The sequence below is a fragment of the Prinia subflava genome, chromosome 10 (genome assembly GCF_021018805.1).
Source record: "Prinia subflava isolate CZ2003 ecotype Zambia chromosome 10, Cam_Psub_1.2, whole genome shotgun sequence".
NCBI lineage: Eukaryota > Metazoa > Chordata > Aves > Passeriformes > Cisticolidae > Prinia > Prinia subflava.
This window is the reverse complement of record NC_086256.1, coordinates 9,678,276-9,696,685: the sequence shown is the minus strand read 5'-3', so window position 1 is coordinate 9,696,685 and position 18,410 is coordinate 9,678,276. Positions and strand designations below refer to the sequence as shown.

The 18,410-nt window shown below is 59.3% G+C and overlaps 3 protein-coding genes across 8 annotated transcripts; 2 read left to right on the top strand and 1 right to left on the bottom strand.

Annotated features, from left to right (window-relative positions):
- Positions 1-7,363, top strand: PLK3 (polo like kinase 3). Its single transcript, XM_063407221.1, has 15 exons — positions 1-302; positions 1,099-1,206; positions 1,282-1,398; positions 1,814-1,943; positions 2,031-2,118; positions 2,666-2,761; positions 3,449-3,644; positions 4,000-4,126; positions 4,511-4,620; positions 4,699-4,816; positions 4,921-5,004; positions 5,206-5,368; positions 5,477-5,606; positions 5,826-5,936; positions 6,321-7,363. Exons 1-15 carry the CDS (start codon positions 144-146, stop codon positions 6,513-6,515), a joined length of 1,932 nt encoding a protein of 643 aa, XP_063263291.1. The 5' UTR covers positions 1-143; the 3' UTR covers positions 6,516-7,363.
- A 576-nt stretch (positions 7,364-7,939) lies between these two features.
- Positions 7,940-18,293, top strand: BTBD19 (BTB domain containing 19). 6 transcript variants are annotated; one of them, XM_063407215.1, is made up of 10 exons: positions 7,940-8,017; positions 8,943-9,048; positions 9,126-9,273; positions 12,923-13,160; positions 13,573-13,626; positions 15,093-15,152; positions 16,398-16,466; positions 16,785-16,916; positions 17,105-17,230; positions 17,357-18,293. In XM_063407215.1, the coding sequence occupies exons 2-10, from the start codon at positions 8,997-8,999 to the stop codon at positions 17,489-17,491; spliced, it is 1,014 nt and encodes a 337-aa protein (XP_063263285.1). In that variant the 5' UTR covers positions 7,940-8,017; positions 8,943-8,996; the 3' UTR covers positions 17,492-18,293. The 6 variants fall into 6 exon arrangements, 5 of the variants coding, with proteins under 5 accessions (XP_063263285.1, XP_063263284.1, XP_063263289.1 ...); XR_010081448.1 differs by lacking the exon at positions 7,940-8,017 and having other exon boundaries at positions 8,793-9,048; positions 16,759-16,916; positions 17,357-17,495; XM_063407214.1 differs by lacking the exon at positions 7,940-8,017 and having other exon boundaries at positions 8,809-9,048.
- Positions 8,032-9,235, bottom strand: DYNLT4 (dynein light chain Tctex-type 4). The gene is made up of 2 exons (XM_063407220.1): positions 9,100-9,235; positions 8,032-8,760 (listed from the first exon to the last, which is right to left on the bottom strand). Exon 2 carries the CDS (start codon positions 8,749-8,751, stop codon positions 8,104-8,106), a length of 648 nt encoding a protein of 215 aa, XP_063263290.1. The 5' UTR covers positions 8,752-8,760; positions 9,100-9,235; the 3' UTR covers positions 8,032-8,103.
- Positions 18,294-18,410: the final 117 nt, after the last annotated feature.

Sequence of the window (18,410 nt, the reverse complement as noted above, 5' to 3'; positions counted from 1 at the left end):
TCATCGCGGCCCCCGATAAAGGCGGCGGGATTCCCGGGGCGGCAGCGGCGGCGCGCGCCGGCGGGGCCACGTGCGCGGGGCGCGGCGGAGCCCCGGCCCGGAGCTCCATCCTCCCCGCGGAGTTCCATCCTCCCGCACCCGCCATGGAGTCCGCCGGCCTCTTCCCCCCGTTCCCCGCCGCCTCCCTCCCCGCGCGGCCCGCGCCCGCCCCGGCGCCCCCGCCCCGCGCGGCCGAGACCACCCGCATCATCACCGACCCGATCTCCGGCCGCTCCTACTGCAAGGGCCGCCTGCTGGGAAAGGTACCGGCCATGGGGAGAGGGGGCTGGGCCGCCGCGGAGGGCACCGGCCGCGCCGGGGTGAGCCGGTGCTGGCGAGGGGAGGGGCGGGGGTGGTGCTGCGCCCTGCTCGACCCCCCCACCTCGGGCGGCCCGGGGGTGCCTGCAGCCCCTCGGCTGCCGCCCGCCGCCCCCACCCTCCCCGCGTCTCTCGGCGAGCCCGCAGCAGTGCTGGAAGCAGTGAATCACCCGGGCTGGCTGCGTGCCTCGGCGGCTATCGGAGCCGCATCGGTTTCGGGGCGCCCCGCGGGCTGTGCGTGGGCCGGTGGGTGCCCCGGTTCCCAGGAGTGCCGGCCCGCGCCGCTCCGCCGCACGCAACTTTTCCTCCGGCTGTCAGCAGCGTGTGTAGGAGGAGGATGCCGGTTCCCAGCCCGGCCCGAGCGGGCTCAGAGGCTGAGTGTGCAGGTTGGAGGGTGACATCACGGCAGGAAAAACCTGTCTCCATGGGGCTGCCTTTCGATGGCCTCCGGTCCTCGGGCTTCCTGCCCTGCGCAGGACTTTCCAGGTTGATCTATCATGTGGAAGGATGCCAAGTCCGGCCATAGTGGGAGGGAAAATGCCCGGAGGTTTTACAAGAAATGGGTGAAGAAAATGCCTGGTTGAGAGCATCACAGTTCAGATCTTAGTAGGCGACGCAGCAGGAGGGAGCGTGTGACGCTCGCTGGGCTGTGCTGCCAGGGAAGGGAGGAGGAGAGGCTTGTAAGCAGGCAGGGGTAAGGAGCTGTCTCTCACCCATCCGTAACCACCTCTTCCCTTGCAGGGCGGGTTTGCACGATGCTATGAAATGACAGACCTCTCCAGCAACAAAACCTATGCCGTGAAGGTCATTCCTCACAGCCGGGTGGCTAAACCTCACCAGCGGGAGAAGGTGGGTGCCGTGGGGCTGGGCTGGTGGGGGGCAGCAGGGGCCCTGTGCTTACCTGACACTGCTGCTCTCGTTCAGATCACCAATGAGATCGAGCTGCATCGGGACTTGCACCATAAGCACATTGTCAAGTTCTCCCACTACTTTGAGGACTCGGAGAGCATCTACATATTTCTGGAGCACTGCAGTAGGAAGGTCAGTGCTACTGTGGCCTCCTTGTCAAAGGGTCTCCTGAACAGCCATCGCTGGTTGGAACAGGCATTGCCAGGGTGTTTTGTTAGCACTCCCCTTCTCCTGAGCTGTCACACCCTCTGAGCTCACCGTGAGCCCAGTGGTTTTGCACGGTGCTGGGCACTCCATCAGCTGTCCTTCTTTCTCGGACTGCCTGCTCATGGTGTGGCCACCATAAACCCAGGAGTTCCCACGGCTCTGATGAGCAGCCTCAGCCTCGTGTGGGGAGTCTGCTGAGGTCATGGCTGTGAAACAAGGATTATTTGTGAATGTGCAACTTCTGGAAGAACTGGCTTTGACCCTGCCTACCCTATGCCTAGTCAGCAGGGCTGCCTGTTCTCCCTGCCTGCATCACAAGCTCTCTTCTCTCCCTTTGCAGTCCCTGGCCCACATCTGGAAGGCCCGCCATACCCTGCTGGAGCCCGAAGTGCGTTATTACCTCAAACAGATCATCTCAGGCTTGAAATACCTTCACCTCAAGGGCATCTTGCACAGAGACCTCAAGCTTGGTGAGTGCTGTGGTCGACACGTGGTATTGTGTGGGGAACAAGTTGTCCCCAAGGGACTTGCGGTGACACATCACTCTTGACTTGCAGGCAACTTCTTCATCAATGAAAACATGGAGCTGAAAGTGGGGGACTTTGGGCTGGCTGCTTGCCAGGATGTCTCTGACCAAAAGAAGAAGTAAGTTTGAGATTTTCCTTTTCCAGAATCCTCTAGGGTTTCACTCTTCCTCCTGTGGCTTCCCAGGAGAGTGGAGGGGCAAGGGGTCCCTCCTGGTCTTGGGAGAGGAAGCCTTAGGGCCCCTTCCTGGGGTGAGGGAGCAATTTCTGCTCCAGCTGCAGGCAAGGCGAGGGGGCTGGGGGCTTTGTGGCTCCTCCAGGAGTGAGCTTGCAGCCGTCAGGGAGAACAATGTGTTGACTATTGCTATTGTGCCTGCCCGGCTGCCGTGCCGGCTGCACAGGCTGGGACACAAAGGCTCTGTTCCTCCTCAGCTCTGGGACAGGCTCTTCCCAACAGCTCCCCAAGAGCAGCTGCTACTGACCCCCCTGAGCTGCAGAGGAGGGAGGCTGTGTGGGACTCCTTGTACATGGAGGGGGGCTTTGGGCCACAAAGAGCAAAATGGAGTGGGGAGGACAAGGCTGTAAGCTAAATCCCAGGGCTTGGAGCAGGGGAAGGCTGGCTGTGAGGGGATGCAGAGCATGCACTGATCTGGTGCTCTGCCCCACAGGACAATATGTGGGACCCCCAACTACCTGGCCCCAGAAGTGCTGCTGAGACAGGGCCACGGGCCGGAGTCGGACGTGTGGTCTCTGGGCTGTGTCATGTAAGTCTGCTGCTGGTTTGGGAGGGGTCCAGGCACTGTGCCTGGGGTGGGGGCAGCTGCTCTGTGGGTAACCTGATGAGGAAGTTTTGTTGTGCTGTACCTTGTGGCTCTGCAGTGGTTGCTGAAAGGCAGGGGGAGGGGAGCGACTGCCTGGATCCTGTCCAGCCTTACTTTGGGGCAGGTGCTGCCTGTAGCCATCCTGGGATGCCGTGTGGGGACTGTGCAAGCAGGACCTGCATGGGGCAGGTGTTCTCCTGCTGCACTCAGCTGTGGTTCAAAGCAGGCTTGACCGCACCGTGAACCTGATAAACAACGGAAAATCTCCGTGGCTGCCGCGCTGTTTGCTCAGGGAGCGATCGCTGTTTCGGCACATCCAGCCCCTTGCGCGGCCGCTGCCTGCAAGTTTCCAGCTCTATTTTCCACCCTGATGGCCACAGGGGTGGGAGCAGGGGTAGCAGTGGGTGGCCTTTGCCTGCCAGCTCTTTGTCCTTCCTCAAGGCTCCTTGCCTATTGCTCTAAACAGTTGCTAGGAGGAAGCATGGCCGGATGTGAAGGTGGCTGTCAGGGCTGGAAGTGGTGCTCTCAGCCAGGTGTGGCCGGCCAAATGCCAATAACTTCCTTGCTTTAAGTGCTGCTGAGTCACAAGCCTGGTGGGGATCTGACGGTGGCATGCATATTCCCTCCCAGGTACACCCTGCTGTGTGGGAACCCTCCCTTTGAGACCTCTGACCTCAAGGAGACCTACAGGTGTATCAAGCAGGTGGAATACACCCTCCCTGTCTTCCTCTCCCTGCCCGCCAAGCACCTCATCACTGGCATCCTCAGACGTAACCCCCAGGACCGCCTCACCCTTGAGGAGATTTTGGACCATGAGTTCTTCAAGGTGAGTGGGTGGGGGCCTTGGTCAAGGGCCTCCTTCTGCAAGTGGGATGAGGCTTTTTAGGCTGTGCAGGCTGCTGTCCTTGTCCTGTCCTAAGTGTTAGCCCTTCAAAGGAAGCAGCCGCTGTCCTGCCCAAATGCCAGCCAGAGGAACTGAGGGATCTGGTGTGCTTCTGCTGCCTTGTTGCTATAGCAAGGGGTTGTTTCCTGTGCTGATGCCAGTCATGGTTCTGAGGCTTGACGGAAACACAAGCTGGCTGTCAGGAGGGATGTGAATGACTGTGGTCAGCCTCGGGCAGCTGCTCTGCCTGGAGCATGTGGCCCATGGAAATCAAACCTCTCCCTTGACCTCTGTGCAGGGCTACACGCCTGAGAAGCTCCCTCCCAGCAGCTGTGTGATGGCTCCAGAGCTGAGTCCCCCAAATCCTGCAAAGACTCTGTTTGCTAAAGTCACCAAGACGCTCTTTGGGAAGAAGAAACCCAAGGGTAAGTTTGTGCCTTGCAAAGGAGCCTCTGGCTGACTTTTCCTTCAGGAAGAAGTGGATCTGTTTTCTGTAGAGACCTCCTGATGCATCTCTCTGGATCCCCTGCCTGGGGACAGCACAAGCTGGGTGTGCCCCTGCCCTTGAATTGGTGGCCTGGCATGGGTGTGTGCCTGGAGAGCGGATACTGTGCCACAATGCATGGGGCAGTTCCTCCTGGAAGCCCTGTGTTGCATGAGAACTAGGAAGTGAAAGTGGCAGGCAGCTGTCTGACACCCTCCATGGGTATGGGAATAGATAAGAGAGAACTGAGCTACTGGGAGGGGTGGCCTGGATGTCCCCAGCCTCTGTGCTCAAGCAGTGTGCTCATCTCTTGCTCTCTCCTCAGCCAAGAAGGGCTCTTCGGAGGACAGGGATGATATCTCCAAGCTGGTCACTGGGCTGATGAAGACCTCAATCTGTCGGCAGATGAGCCACAAAACTGTGGAAGGGAATGAGGTGAGAATATCTCCAAGGCCAAGCATGCCTTTCTTTGGGGGAGCAGGCAGACCGTGATAAAACCAGGTCTCTCCGCAGGCCACTCCTGTGTCGTGCCGCAGTGCCAGCTCCAGCCCTGTGGAGACAGTGGTGGAGGAGACATCTCACAAGTCTGCGTCCCCCTCCATCCGGGGAACGATGGCCAGCAGCTGTGAAGGTGAGCAATACCTGTCCCAGCCACCCCAGCCTGCCCCAAGCTTCCTGTCATGCCTGGGCTGATAGCAGGGCCGGCTGACTCAGCCTGTCATCTTCTCCCCGCAGCCTTTGAAGATTGTGTCACCGCCTCTGCCATCATCGAGTCAGCTGTCCGGCTCCTGCGAGCCTGCCTCTCCTCCATGCCTCCAGGTAAACTGGTTGGACTGCTCTGGGATGAGATAGGGTGCTGTGCATCCCCTTTCCCATGGGATGAAGGCACGGCTGCTGCTTGGGGTACAAATAGCACTCTGAACGGTGCCAGAGCCTGCTGCAGGGATCTGTTCCCCCTGGGGAGGTGAGATGGACAGAGACTGGCTTGCTGCACTGCTCACCTCCTCTCTTCTTCAACAGCGGAGAAAAACCCAGCTTCCCTGGCCCGCCATGAGCACTTTGTCTGGGTGAGCAAGTGGGTGGATTATTCCAACAAGTATGGCTTTGGCTACCAGCTCTCCAACCGCAGCATTGGGGTCCTCTTCAACAATGGCACGCACATGACACTTTCCCCTAACCACAGGTGAGCGGTGGCAATGGGGCTGATCCATCTCTGGGGAAGCCCCTTGGCTGGGAAGGGGAGTCCATACCGGGGTAGACAGTTCCAAAACTCATTCTTTGCTCCCTCCAGGACTGTACATTACAACCCGACCAACAGCAAACACCTGGTGTTCTCTGTGTCTGCCATCCCCGAGCAGCTGCAGGGACAGATGAGTGTCTTGCGTTACTTTGCATCCTACATGGAGCAGCATCTCATGAAGGTGAGTGCTGGGGCCCAGGGCTGGACATTGATCATGGCTTGACCACAGCACTTGGGCTGGTTGGACTCGCTGCTTGCAGCTGTGGCCAGGTGGACACACAGGGTTGTGCCCTGGGAGTGGGGACTCCACTGAGGGGATACCCAGCTTTGATGTTGTGTGTGCTGGTGGAAGTGCTCCCATGTGTGGGAGCAGTGGCTTATGCAGATTCTTCTCTCAAAGGGAGGTGACCTGCCCAGCATAGATGACCTCGGGCAGCCAGCGCTGCTCCTTCTGCAGTGGGTGAAGACTGACCAAGCCTTGCTCATGCTCTTCAGCAGTGGCACCCTCCAGGTATGTGTGGGGCACAGTGGAGATGCTCAGACCCCTGTGAAGAGGAGGCCAGATGGTGGTCTTCTGGTCTGTGTTGGATCTTGTCTGCTACAGCCCAGATGGAAAATCCAGCTGTGAAAACAGCTGTGGGTGCAGGATGCTGCTCCTGTACCTGGAGCTGCTGGTTGCACCTTCCCCAGCCCATGGGGAGACATAGCACAGGCTGGATGCTTCTGTCTGCCCCTGTGCCTGGGCTGGCTCATTCCTGCCACGGGGCATGGGCTGGGATATGCTCCCGGGCAGGTTGGGGAGGAGGAACGGGTTGAGGCAGGAAATGTGGTTCCATCCTAGCTCCTGACATGCTGTGGGAAGCACGGGTTAAACCAAGCCCAACCTGTCTCCTAGGTGAATTTCTACAACGACCACACCAAGGTGATCATTAGCAAACCTGACCACTCCTGCCTTGTCACCTACATCAACCGGGAGCGCAACTCTTACACTTACAAGCTGCGCAGCATCCAGGAGCTGGGCTGCTCTCCTGAGCTCCACCACCGCCTCAGATACATCCTCAAGCTTCTCCAAGAATGGGCCGAGGCCTAGCCTGGGACCTTGGGGGGCCCTGTCTGGACACAGAGGTTTCCCCCTGCCCTCCCATGGGATGGGAGGTATGATGTGGTGCTGGCTACCCCCCAGGGCACTGTGTATCCTGGTGCTCAGCTGGACTCTGGACTACGACATGTGGATGTGGTTACAGCAGCATGTCTGGATATCCTTGCTGCTCCCTGGCTCTGGGCAATCGCTGTCTTCCCACTGGCAGCTCCTGCTCTAGTGGTGCTGGTCTTGATGGAATGGACTGGGGTGTTACAGGGAGGTGGTGGTGGGTGAGTGTCCTGCAGCTGGGTTTGGGGCTGGCTGGGCTTTGTTTGGGGCTGGCAACTACCTGTGGTGGAGGCTCAGGCTCCCCTGCCCTAGTTGATGCATCAGTTGCACAGACCCTCTGCATGGCCTGGAGATGGCTGGCACCGCCTTGATCTAAAACTTTGGGTGCTGTGGGATAGGAAAACCCTTTCCCAGGAGTGGGCAGGGGGGAAGGGTGCTGCCTGCCCTGCCAGGGCCTCTGTGGGCTGGTGTGTGCTACTCCACAAGTGTTACACTAAAGAGGGAGCTGTGCTGGGCCCAGCTGTGCCCTGTCTCTTCCCAAATTGTGAATTGTCTGGTACAACCTGACCTTTGATAAAGGGTGGGGGATGGGATCTGAGGACTTGCCTGGAGAAGCCCTCATTTTGTTGGGACCCAGGGTTGTTTCTTATTTCAAGGCAGTCTCTGCCATGTGGGATTATTTATGTATCTTATTTATATGGAATTATTTATTTTCCTGTTGGTCTGTCCATGTGCAGTTCCCCTCTCCTTGACTTGCCTCAATAAAAACTTATTTGTGTAAGGGCAAACTGTCTGCCTTATTTGAAGCTGGAGTCACAAAAGGGCTTCAGCATCATTCTTACTCCAGAGCTGCTTCTGCTTGTTCGGGATGACCCTTCTTGCCAGTGCCTGGTGCTGGGGGATAAGGTCGGGGAGGCAGGATGGCTGTGAGGACTGCTTTTATGGGCCTGGCACAAAGGGCAGTTAGCTCTTGCTTATGCTGGTGGAGCCCTGGAACTGCCTCAGCTTCTTCTTGCTGCTGCCAAACTCATTCCCAGTCCTTTCTGTACTTGGACCCAACCCAGCTGATTCTCCTGATTCTGCAGAAGGCAGGAGCTGTGACCCAAGTGGTGGAGGGGTTGCCTGGGCCCTTGCACTGACATCTTGTGTGATGGGATATGAGCTGGGCATGAAGCCAGGAAAGAGCTCTGTGAGCTTGCTTTGAAGGTGATCTGTGTAATCAATCTGCCTGGGAGCAGCTTGTGCTGTGGGAAGCAGCCTGGGCTGCTCCAACAGCCTTGGGCAGTTGCATGTTCCAGGGAAATCCAGCCTTTTGTTGTGTTAGCTGTTGCTTGGGTCTTTTTGCAAACCGTAGTACTGGGAACTGCAGTGTGGGTGTGAGCTGAGGCTGGAGTCAGCACCCAGATCTTGCTCCCTGCACACACCCTGGCCCAAGACTCCAGGTATGACACACAGGTGGATAAAACCTCTTTATTTCAGCTGCTCTCTCCTTACAGCTCTGCAAGACTCATGGATGGAGGGGCATGTGCTACTCGAAGTAGACCCCATACACTGTAGCCACAGCAAAGAGGGAGGCGTTGGAGAAGGTGGCAGAGGCAAAGCTGTCAGTCTCAGGGTCCCAAAGTCCCCGGCTGGCCACCAACAGGCTCTGCTGGCCCTGCTGGCCCAGCACCACGTGGCAGACCAGCTTGTAGCGGGGTGGCACCACCTCCTTGGCCTTGTTGTGCACCAGCTCAGTCAGGCTCTGGGCTAGTGCGGCACTGCCCTGGCTACTGTATGCAGTGGTCCCCAAGGCACAGGTCAGGGTCCCCTCCAGCACCTGCTGCACCCGCTCTGCATCAAACTTGCAGCCTTTGTCTGGCCCCATCCTGTAAGTGTTTTCAAGGCGGGTCTTGAGGATGGGTTGGAAAATCGGGAGCCCAGAGAAGCTAACACGTCTGTGGAGCATCCAGGGGCCAATGGAGGGCCGCCTGCTCGCCGGGACCATCCCGAACGAGCTGCGGCGGCTGAGGATGGAGTTGCGGCGGGAGGGCAGGGGGTGGGGTTTGCCATCCTCCGTGCCCCGGGCGGGGGGCTGGGACCCACGGCGGGTAGTGCGGAGTGGAGGGGCTTCAGTGCTGTCTGCAGCCAGCACCTGGGCTAGCAGGGATGTCTCTGGGCCGGGCTGCTCAGCCATAGGTGTGGCCTGAAAGGAGATGGACCCGAGTGTTAGGTGAGGCAAACGTCCTGTAGCCTCTCCATTCATCTGCCTCTCTACCTTCCTTTTCCCTGCCCTCTGCAAATTCCACGCCTCCTGGTATGTGAGCTTCTGGGAGGGAAGATGCAGAGGGGCTGGGAGATCCATGGCAGCTGTCTTTGCTTCTTCAGCGCCTCCGTGCCCATCAGACTTGGCCAGCTGGGGCTGATCCAGTGCAGCAACGCATGGTCCACACAGGCCTCTGTTGTCCTCTCCTCAGCCTTTCCCCTGGCACAGGTGAGTGGCTCTTTCCCCAGTGTTCCTGTCTGCATCTGATCCCACACTTACCTTTAGTCCCACTCCTGTCCTTCCAGAGAAAACTCAGGGGACTTCTCTGTGGTGGATGTCACTGCCCAGGACCAATCTTTGCCTTGCAAGTTGCTGTGAGCAGGGCCAAACCTGTTGTGCTCCTGGAACAAACCTATTATTCTCCTGGAAGGTGAAGTGTTGCTATGTGACACTGTAAGTCGCCAGGGCTGTTCTGGGGCTCGGGTTCTGTAACTCCTTGTTTCCTGGTCCCTGGACAGCATTGTTTCCCCTTCACTCCTGCCCTCTCTGCATTTTCAGCTGTGCCAGCACAGGGATGTGGTTACTCCAGGCATGTGCCCTCCAACCTCAGCTCCTTGCCAGCCCTGAAAAATGTAGGCTGGTGTCAGATGTGCAAGAGAAGAGCAGGGGTGGAGAGCAGCCACTGTGATTGCTGCTTTGTGACTAAGGGATGCACTGGGGCTGGGCGCTCCAACAGCTTGATTTTGCTCAGACATTTGCATCCTTAGGGTACTTGTGCCTCACTGCACCAAGGGAGAGTGTGGGTGCGTGGGTGAGCACCCATTGAATCATATAAGCGTATATGGGGTTGTGTTGGAAAGGACCTTAGAGATCATTTAGTTCCAAATCACCTGCAATGAGCAGCAATGCCACCTTTAGACCAGATTGCTCAGAGCCCTGTCCAACCCGGCCTTGAACACTTCCAGGGACTGGATGGAGCACAGCCCTGGCACGTGCCAGGGGCCGTGCTGCTGTAATGCCTGGGGGTGAGCAGGTCCCTGGGGGCTCCCGACCCTGCCCGGGGTTCTCTCTGCCAGTGGAGCGCAGCCCAGCTGGTACGACGCGGCTGCTCCATCAATGTGCCTTTGTCTGGCCCGGCTGCCAAGCTATTTGAGGAAAGTGGAGACGGCTTTTGTGTTTCTATCTCCCGTCGGAGGTATTTATAGCCTGCCTCTGACTAGCGCTGCCAAGCGCACTGCCAGCTGGACCCCATTCCCTTGGGGTGCTGCCGCAGCTCCGAGCCCCATTCCTGCCTCTCCCTCACACCACCCACTGACAAGCAAGGGTGGATCCCTCCATGGGCAATCCCCTCCGTGGGCTGCTTGAGGCCAGCCAAGGGTTAGAGAATGGGGACGATGGCATTCCCTGGCACGGCACTTGGTTTGGGCTTAGGTGAGCAACCTGATCTAGTGTGTGGTATCCCTACCCATGGCAGGGGTTTGAACTTAATTGTCCCTTCCCACTCAAGCATTGCAGGAGAGAGAAGGCTTTCCCCCATTTCAGGGGACAAATCTCCCCGCTGGGTTTCAGTCTGCTGCGGTGCTGCTGCTTGGGGACTCAGCCGTGCCCAGCGGCTTTCCATGGGGCTGTGCAGGCGGAGCTGAGGGTGATCTCCGAGCATGTGCTGCCTTTTCCAAAGTCTCAGCTGCCTCCCTCTCTTCTCCCCTATCCCTTCGCTCTGCAGCAAAGCCACCAGCTTGGGCCGCACGTCCCCGTGCCAGGGGTGCCAGAGCCACGCCGTGAAACACGGCAAGGAATTCCACCCGCCGCGACACGCGGGCCCGCTTCCCGCTCCGCTGAGTGCGGCACGGAGCCGCCTCTCACGCCTCACTGTCCCATCGCTCCCGCCCCCTGCTCCCCCGGCAGCCCGGCCTCCAGCCCCGGCGCTGCCTGCCAGGTTTCCCTGGCAATGGGCCGTGCCGTACGGCGCAGCGGGCTGCCTTCCCCCCGCGGCCTCCCCGGGCCGGCCGCCCTCCCGACAGCCTCCGGATTCCCTGCCGCCATCCTCCAGCCCGCTGCCGCCGGCCTGCGCCTCCTCCCGCCGCCGCGCTCGCTGAGCAGCCCATGGCCGGACCCTGCTCGGCGCGGCTGCAGGGCGACGCGGCCGCCTTCAGCGCTGCCCTGCGCACCCTGGTCAACAACCCCCAGTTCAGGTGAGGGTCCGGGCCGTGCCGCCTCCCCCAGGCACGCCGAAGCTGCCGGCGGCTGCTCCGTGCTGTTTTCCGCAGCCCCGATCCCTCCCCGCTGAGGCGATTTGGGCCCGCAGGCAGTTCGGGGAGCCCCGGGCAGCTGGCGGGGCCGGCGTGGCTTGTGCAGCGCTCCCCACACACCGCATGAAAACAGGAGCCTGGGGCTGCCCACGTGTAGCCCACCCTGGACAGCCGTCATCTCTCAGGAGGAGGGAGAGTTCCTGGGTGTGCCCAGACCCTCTCTGTCCCCAGGCATTGTGCCAACAGGGTAAGGCAGTATCCCAGGATAAATCCTGTGCTGGGGCTCTTACCCTTGCCAGGAATGGGGGTACACTGAGCTCCCCAGGGGCAGCTTTCTCCCTGCTCAGTTCCTCTCCCACCTGGCTTTACTGGTGTTTTACTGCAGCCTCCCCGGAGGGCATGCAACAGCCTGGCATTCCTGCCACCTCTTGCCAGACGTGGGAGCAGAGGTGGAGATGCTGCCTTGGCTTCCCTCACCCAGCTGCTATGTCCTGCCTGGCTGTGGTCCTCCTCACTCACTTCCTGCTGAGGCCTGGCCCACCAATCTAAGGATCACCAGAGCTGTCTGAGGAAATCCCCATTCCTGCTGAAATTTTTGGCCACCTAGAAGAAAAATCCCAGTGAAAACTCCCCAGCCACAGCACCAGGGCCCGGTCATTCTCAGCCTACATCTTTCTGCTTACATCTTTCAACCCACACCCCTTATCCAGCATCCTGCAATCTGCATCCTGCAACTTGAAATCTGTGCTCTGCATCCATCTACTTCACCCCACATCCTGCATCCTTTCTCCTGTAGCCTTTACCTCAGCACCTGCATTCTGTAGCCTTTGTTCTGCATCCCACATCCTGCAGCCTTCATTTTGCACCCATCTTGCAGCCTGTGTCCTGTATCCCAGACCTTGCATGCTATAATCACAGCTGGAATCCCACATCTCACAGGCTGCATTCTGCTTGCCCCTCTTGGCCCGTGGATCTCAATCACAGAACAATTTATCATAATCCTCCTTGCAGGAGCAGTCATGGAGGACCTGTTGGGCTCTGCTCACACCATCCTGCCCCAGCTGTGTGTCTCCTGATAGACACTTGGAATGACCCAGGTGTCCTTCCTTCTGCTGGGCACATACAGCTCCCTGTGGGACACTCTGAGGACATGGATTTGTGCGTGTCCTCATGGCAGTCAGAGTTTGGGTGGCATGTCTTCTGCTCATTGGCCTGCTGGCATGGAGGGACAAGGGGACAGATGGGCCATAGCCATAGGTGTGCACAGGCTGGAGACTCTCTGTCCTTTGCCTGCTTCCTTTCCCCAGCTCTTGCCCCCCTTTTTTGGGGCCATAGAGCTGGGGAAACATTTTGGGGAGGGGGGGTTATAGGGGATCAGGGCAACAGGATGGTCCGTGTGCTCCAGTGCATGCAACAAGCTGCCCTGTTGGGCCAGTGCCAGCCCTGCTGGCAGCTATGCCAGAGGCTTCACATCGCTGAGACATGAGTCAGTTCCCATGAGTCAAGGAGGGTGATCCTGGTGACAGCAACCTTTTCCTTGGCTTTGCTATGCCGAAAGAGAAAGTCACTTTCTCCAGCTGTCCTTAGCCTTTCTCTGCCCTGCTCAGTGCCAGCACACAGGGCTCTCTGTGCTTTCCAGATGACCTGTCGTGCTCACCTCGCCTGGAGAGAGCCACCAACAAGGTCCTGTCTGTTCCCCTGTTGGACAAACTCCTGGGTTAAAATTAAAGGGTACTGCCCTGCTGTGCCAGGCACTCAGCAGGTCCCTTCCTGTGTGCCCTGTCCCAGCCCAGGGAAGGCTGTGCCCTTTCTTTCCAGGCACTGTGTCCCTCACGGTCCCCTCTCCCCCACAGCGATGTGATGTTTGTGGTAGGCCAGGAGCAGCAGAAGGTGTTTGCACATCGCTGTGTGCTGGCGTGCCGCTGTCAGGCGTTCCGTGGGATGCTCAGCCAGGCACCAGTGGGCAGCCAGGACTCCTCCAGCAGCGTCCCACCCCAGGGGCCCTTCATCCTGGGCAACGTGCAGCCTGAGGTCTTCTTGGCCGTCATTGAGTTCCTCTACACCAACAGCGTCACCCTGAACAGCCACATAGTGAGTGGGGATGGGACTGGTGGGGACCGTGGACATGGGAGGGACAAGAAGGGGATGCAGGGAAAGGGAATGCTTTGCAACTCTTGGTGTGACAAAGTTGGAGGCGATGGTCTGTGTGATGCTCTCTGGCTGGTTAACAGTGTAATGAATGTGTGGGGCCTCAACCCAGCACAGTGGGGTGTCCAGAGCACCTTGTCCTATCCTTGGCACCTCTGGCTGTGCACACCCAGGATGGTGATAATAGGGACACCACAGCAGGAGATGTAAATTTTTCTCCATGCTGCAGCCTTATCTCCCATGTCTCCCTCAGGAGCTCCCACAGAGGCAGGAGCATACCTGCCCTTTACCCTGGGCTGCTGTGCCCATCCGTGGCCCCACACTCTGATGATCACAAGGTCCCTCTTGCCTGCAGGCACTGGAGGTGCTGACCTCATCGGTGGAGTACGGCTTGCAGGACCTATGCAAGGTACGGCGCTGTTTAGCCTGGGGGCAGCAGTCCCTGAGTGTTCCTGGGCTGGGCAGCACCCCAAGGTGGTCCCTGCATGGCTGTAGCTGGAGGTGTCTCTGAGGAAAGCACCGTGGTGCATCACGCAGGCTTGGCCTCACTTCTCATTCCTGGAAGGTCTCTCCAGTGGGATCCCCCTTGAGGGGGTGCAGCAGCAGCTGGGAATCCCACAGGGGAATCCCTAGAAACCATGGGGAAAGACACGGAGTTTCACATCTCCTGCACAGCAAAGGTCAGAAGGAAAGCCCCTGTGCCTTCGCCCACACGTGCTCTCTGGTCATCTGACAGGATGATGCAGTTAAAGAGAGCTCTCATCCTTGGGAGCAGGCAGCACCCCAGCTGTGGTGCTGCCAAGGCAATGCTGCTTTGGCTGGGAAGGTTTTGGGAAGGCAGCAGGGAGCAAAGAGGAAGGGTGGGAGCTGAACGAGGAGGGGCCAGGGAGCTGAAGCAGCTCGGTGTTGGGGAGGGGAGCCAGGCCACGTCATCAGCCTGATTCCTGAATTACAGCCTGGCTGAACGCGTGACCTGACACCTCACACCCAGACTTCCCCTCCCTCCCCTTCATGCTGGGAAAGTACCTCAGGAACTGAGGAATTGTGGGCTCCTGTCTGCCAGGGTGGTGGGATGGGTCCTGTGGGAACAAGCTTAGCCAAAGCCCAGATGTGGCACAGAGCTGTCTGGGCAGAGAGGGGATTTAAGGGGTGTAGCAGAAAAGGGGGACCTGGTGCTCCTATCACGAGTCACACTCCACCACCCAGCAAATGCATCCTGAGGGGGATGACCTGAATAGAGGAAGGATGGGAGGGAAAGGGGCTGACCAAAGACAGCTGCTGAAACTGCAGGGTGACCTCATATCCCTTCTGCCCCAGCTGACAGCTCCTCCCTGCATGTCACATCCCCTTGGGTTTCCCAGGGACTCTGTTAGGCAGCTGAGATAGGCAGGAGAGAGGTCCCACTCACAGATAAACGTGCTGCTGTGGCTGCATCCCACCTGCATCATCCTCGTGTAGGATGCAGCTGGGGATGCTGGTCCACCAGCAGTCACAGCCAGAGCACAGCTGGCAGGCAGGGCTGGGGCAAAGCTGAGGTCACCCAGTGCACTGCACCTGGCACCAAGATTGTGCCCAGTGGCAGAACATGGATGGCATCTGTAGATAGGATTAGGGGACCCACCTTGGGCTATCAGATTGGTTGGGTTTGGTCACATCAGTCTTGGTCCCTGGCTCCATCAGTGGCCAAGCTGGCTGCCCATATCCACACTGCAAGACCTCATCCCACAGGCCATTGCTTATGAAATCCTGGAGGGCTGGAGGTGCCTCTGCCCCACATTCCATGTGCTGGGGGCTTAGGGGATGCTGAGAGTTGTGTGGGGGGATGGCAGGGTTGTGTCCCTCCCTCTGCCCACCCTCTCCCTGTCTATGTTCCAGCTCTGTGTCAAGTTCATCAAGGACACGCTGAGTGTGGAGCAAGTCTGCGAGGCTCTGCAGGTAAGCTACAAAGTGTTAAAAATAACCTGCACAATTTTGGGGCAGGACCAGACTTGGCCCTTCTGTTCTCTGCTGGACATGGGGCAGGATTTCCCACTCACCCCTGGCCCGGCATCTGCCCTGCCAGCTCCCAGACCACTGGGATTGTACCAGGGCTGCAAGGGACAATGGGGCCAGCACAGCCTGGCAGAGAAGTGTCTTCACACTCTCCTGAGCAGGGCTGGCCAGAGCTACACAGTGCCAGGGCTTTGTCATCATCTGCATGAAACTGGGAGGCACTGGGTTTTGGGGAGCCAGTCCCAAAATCCCTGCTGAGAGCCGAGGCATCTAAAAATAGCCTTGGGAAGGTCCTAATGGCCCTGGCCATGCTACTTGGTGGGACCAAGGCTGCTCCCCAGAGAAGGGGGATTTGTTTCATGTCCCACACGCTGAAACAAGCTAGGGGTGAGGTGCCTGCCCTAGAACACAGAGCCCCAGCCAGATGTGATGCCAGACCACTGCAGCATAAACAGAGCTAAAACTGGCCCAGAGGAAACAAAACAAGAAACCCCAAAACCCCAGAACAAAACAAACCTGAAGAAAAGAGCTCATCTGCCCTCCCCACTTACGTCAGCACTGATCCCCTGCTGTGGTGGAGGGGGAGGTGATGGTCACCCTGCCTGTGCTGGTCCTGAGTACCCCACCCACAGGGGCTGCTGGGGGGGAGTGGGGTTGTGCCCTCCTGGTAACCAGATGGGCAGTGCCAGCCCTGGGACAAGGGCTGGGAGAAAATGAGAGCAACCCCAAATTCCTGATGCAGTGGAGGATGGCAGCTATGGGTCAGGCTAGGGCTGGCACCAGGGGTATGGGGTGCTTGTGGAAGGCTTTAAGTTGATCCGGTGCCCACACAAGGAGCACTGGTGGTTTCATGTGGCTGCAGTGTGACCTTGTGAGAACAGCATCAGGGCCTCGCCCCCACTGTGGGCTCTGTGACCTGCCTGAGTAGAGGTGGAAAATCACATTTTGCTAAGGGTGGGGCTGGGTGACCACTGTGGGCATTAAAACCACCAAAACATTTGCTGTTGGGCAGGCCAGAAAAGGGGGGGACCATGGTGTCCCTTCCTCCCCACATTCTCATGGTGGTACCCAACCCAGAGGGATGTCTGCTTCACCTGTGTCCCTGAGAGCGCCCATGTTTCTGTAGGGCTTTGGTGGGGAGTCCCTCCTGCCCTGGACCCCCTTGCAGGTGTCTGTGTTGTCTCACAGGCTGCAGTGACCTATGGGCAGGTGGACCTCCAGCAGCACTGCCTGGCCTTCATCGAGGGCTGCACCGCGGTACGATGGCAGGTGATGGGGGAGCATGGTGTGGGGTACCCTGGGGTACGGGGGGCACCTGGCATGGAGAACATTGCATGAGGCAAGGGAGCAGGGGCCCTAGGGACAGGATGCTTGGAGGCTGGGAGAGGAGCAAATGGTATTTGGAGAGAAGATGCTGAATGACTGGCAGAGGCAGGCTGGGGGGTACTGGAGTGCCAGGGGATTGGAGTTTGGGTTGGGGGACTCTGGAGTGCCAGGCAGGGATGGCACCAGGATGTATCTGATGGATGGGGGTGGTGTCTGGCTCCAGCCCCCGGTGTTGTGGTGTGCTGGCAGGCAGTGGTGCGGACACAGGGCTTCCGTGAGCTCTCTGATGTGGTGCTGGCACGGGTGCTGCGCAGTGACCGCCTGGCCGTGGATGAGCTGGACCTGGTGCAGGCTGTGCGGGAGTGGGCACACGTCAGCTCGGTGAGTGTCACACAGCAACGACCACCCAGGGGTGCCTGGGCTCCCACCAACCCAGGCTGTAGGCATCCTATCCTTGAGCTCAGGGCTCTGTGATGCACCCAGAAGCTGTGTCACTCCCCACAGGCCCCCGCCTTCCCTGGTGCCCAGGAGATCACCAGCCTCATCTCACACATCCTGGTGTCTGACAGGCTGTCCTGGAGCGCCCAGTGCCAGAGGTGGCTGCGCTGCCCGTGAGGGAGCTGCGTCTGCCCTTGCTGGCACCCAGCGAACTGGTGACGCTGGAGAGCTACAACCAGCAGGACCTCCTCATCCCGGTGAGCTGCTGCCTGTTCTTAGTGTCTCCTGACTGAGCTCCAGGGCTGGAGGATGCTGCAGGATGGGCTGAGAAGGACCACAGTGTGGCAATGCTGATGCCCCCATCCCTCTCCCCGTGCCCACAGGTGGAGAACATCGCGGCAGCTTGGCGTGCCCACGCACTGAGGAAGGGCAGTGGGGTGCCCTCCCGCCTCTGCCGTCCCCGCCGGGGCACGCGGCCCCGCGACCATCACCGTCACCTCGAGCCACATGCCAAGTAGGGGTTGGGCAGTGAGTTTTGTCCAGCCCAGCCAGGGATTCTGCAGTGGGGCAGGGCGTGGGGCTTGGCACTGATGCTGCTGTGGCCAAGGGCATTGATAAGGCAAAGCATCGCTTCATCCCATGTCACAGCGTCGGGGCCAGAGCAGGATGCCTGGGTCAGCCCCAGAAGCGATGCAGGGGCTGGGGGTAGGGTAGAGCTGGGCTATGCGATGTGTGCAAGGACACTGCAGGTTGCCCAGGCAGTGACCCAAGGGTGGTGGGGCTGCAGAGATCCCTGCGGGATAGGGACCCAAGATGAGCTCTCCCTTCCCCGGGGCCGTGCTGCCCTCCCCCGGCAGCAGGGCCGTGCTGCAGCGGGAGAGCGCCAGCACCTGCCCAGGCAGGGGCACGGAACCCTCCACGGCAGCGGCACGGGGACTCCGGGGCTTGGAGCGGGTGCAGGTAGGAGGGGACACATGGGCATCTTTGCACGCACCGCTGCACCGACAGGCTCCCACCCCCCAACCCCCGCCAAGCCCTGCCAGCAGGCCACACACACGCAGGACAGGCTGCCAGCCCCCCGTGTGCCACACACACTGTGTGCAGCCCTCCTCGCACCCCCCCCCGCGTGTGTGCACACAGCTGGGTCTGTCTCAAGCACACATCCCCCCCTTCCAGCTGTGTTCCCCAGGAGAAAGGGCCGGACACAGCAGGTAATTTATATATAATATATATATTTACTCTTTAAAAATAAACCTTCGGTCCCCACTACCGCCTGTACAAACTACAAAAATAAACCTTTGCTCTCTTTGATATAAATAACTTAGATGGCGTGTTGATGGGGGGGGGGGCTGCCCACCGTGCCCACGCCTGGCACGGGAACAGGGTCCCCAAGGCCACCCCTGCGCAGTGGCAGTGTCGGGGGCCGGGGGCCGCAGG

Bases quoted from the DNA above. Each gene is read 5' to 3' on its own strand.
- PLK3 (XM_063407221.1), top strand. From the start codon at position 144: ATGGAGTCCGCCGGCCTCTTCCCCCCGTTCCCCGCCGCCTCCCTCCCC. The intron at 303-1,098 runs GTACCGGCCATG...CTTCCCTTGCAG, and splicing joins AGGGCCGCCTGCTGGGAAAG to GGCGGGTTTGCACGATGCTA. The intron at 1,944-2,030 runs GTGAGTGCTGTG...CTTGACTTGCAG, and splicing joins GCACAGAGACCTCAAGCTTG to GCAACTTCTTCATCAATGAA.
- DYNLT4 (XM_063407220.1), bottom strand. From the start codon at position 8,751: ATGGCTGAGCAGCCCGGCCCAGAGACATCCCTGCTAGCCCAGGTGCTG.
- BTBD19 (XM_063407215.1), top strand. From the start codon at position 8,997: ATGGTCCACACAGGCCTCTGTTGTCCTCTCCTCAGCCTTTCCCCTGGC. The intron at 15,153-16,397 runs GTAAGCTACAAA...GTTGTCTCACAG, and splicing joins AAGTCTGCGAGGCTCTGCAG to GCTGCAGTGACCTATGGGCA. The intron at 17,231-17,356 runs GTGAGCTGCTGC...CCGTGCCCACAG, and splicing joins AGCAGGACCTCCTCATCCCG to GTGGAGAACATCGCGGCAGC.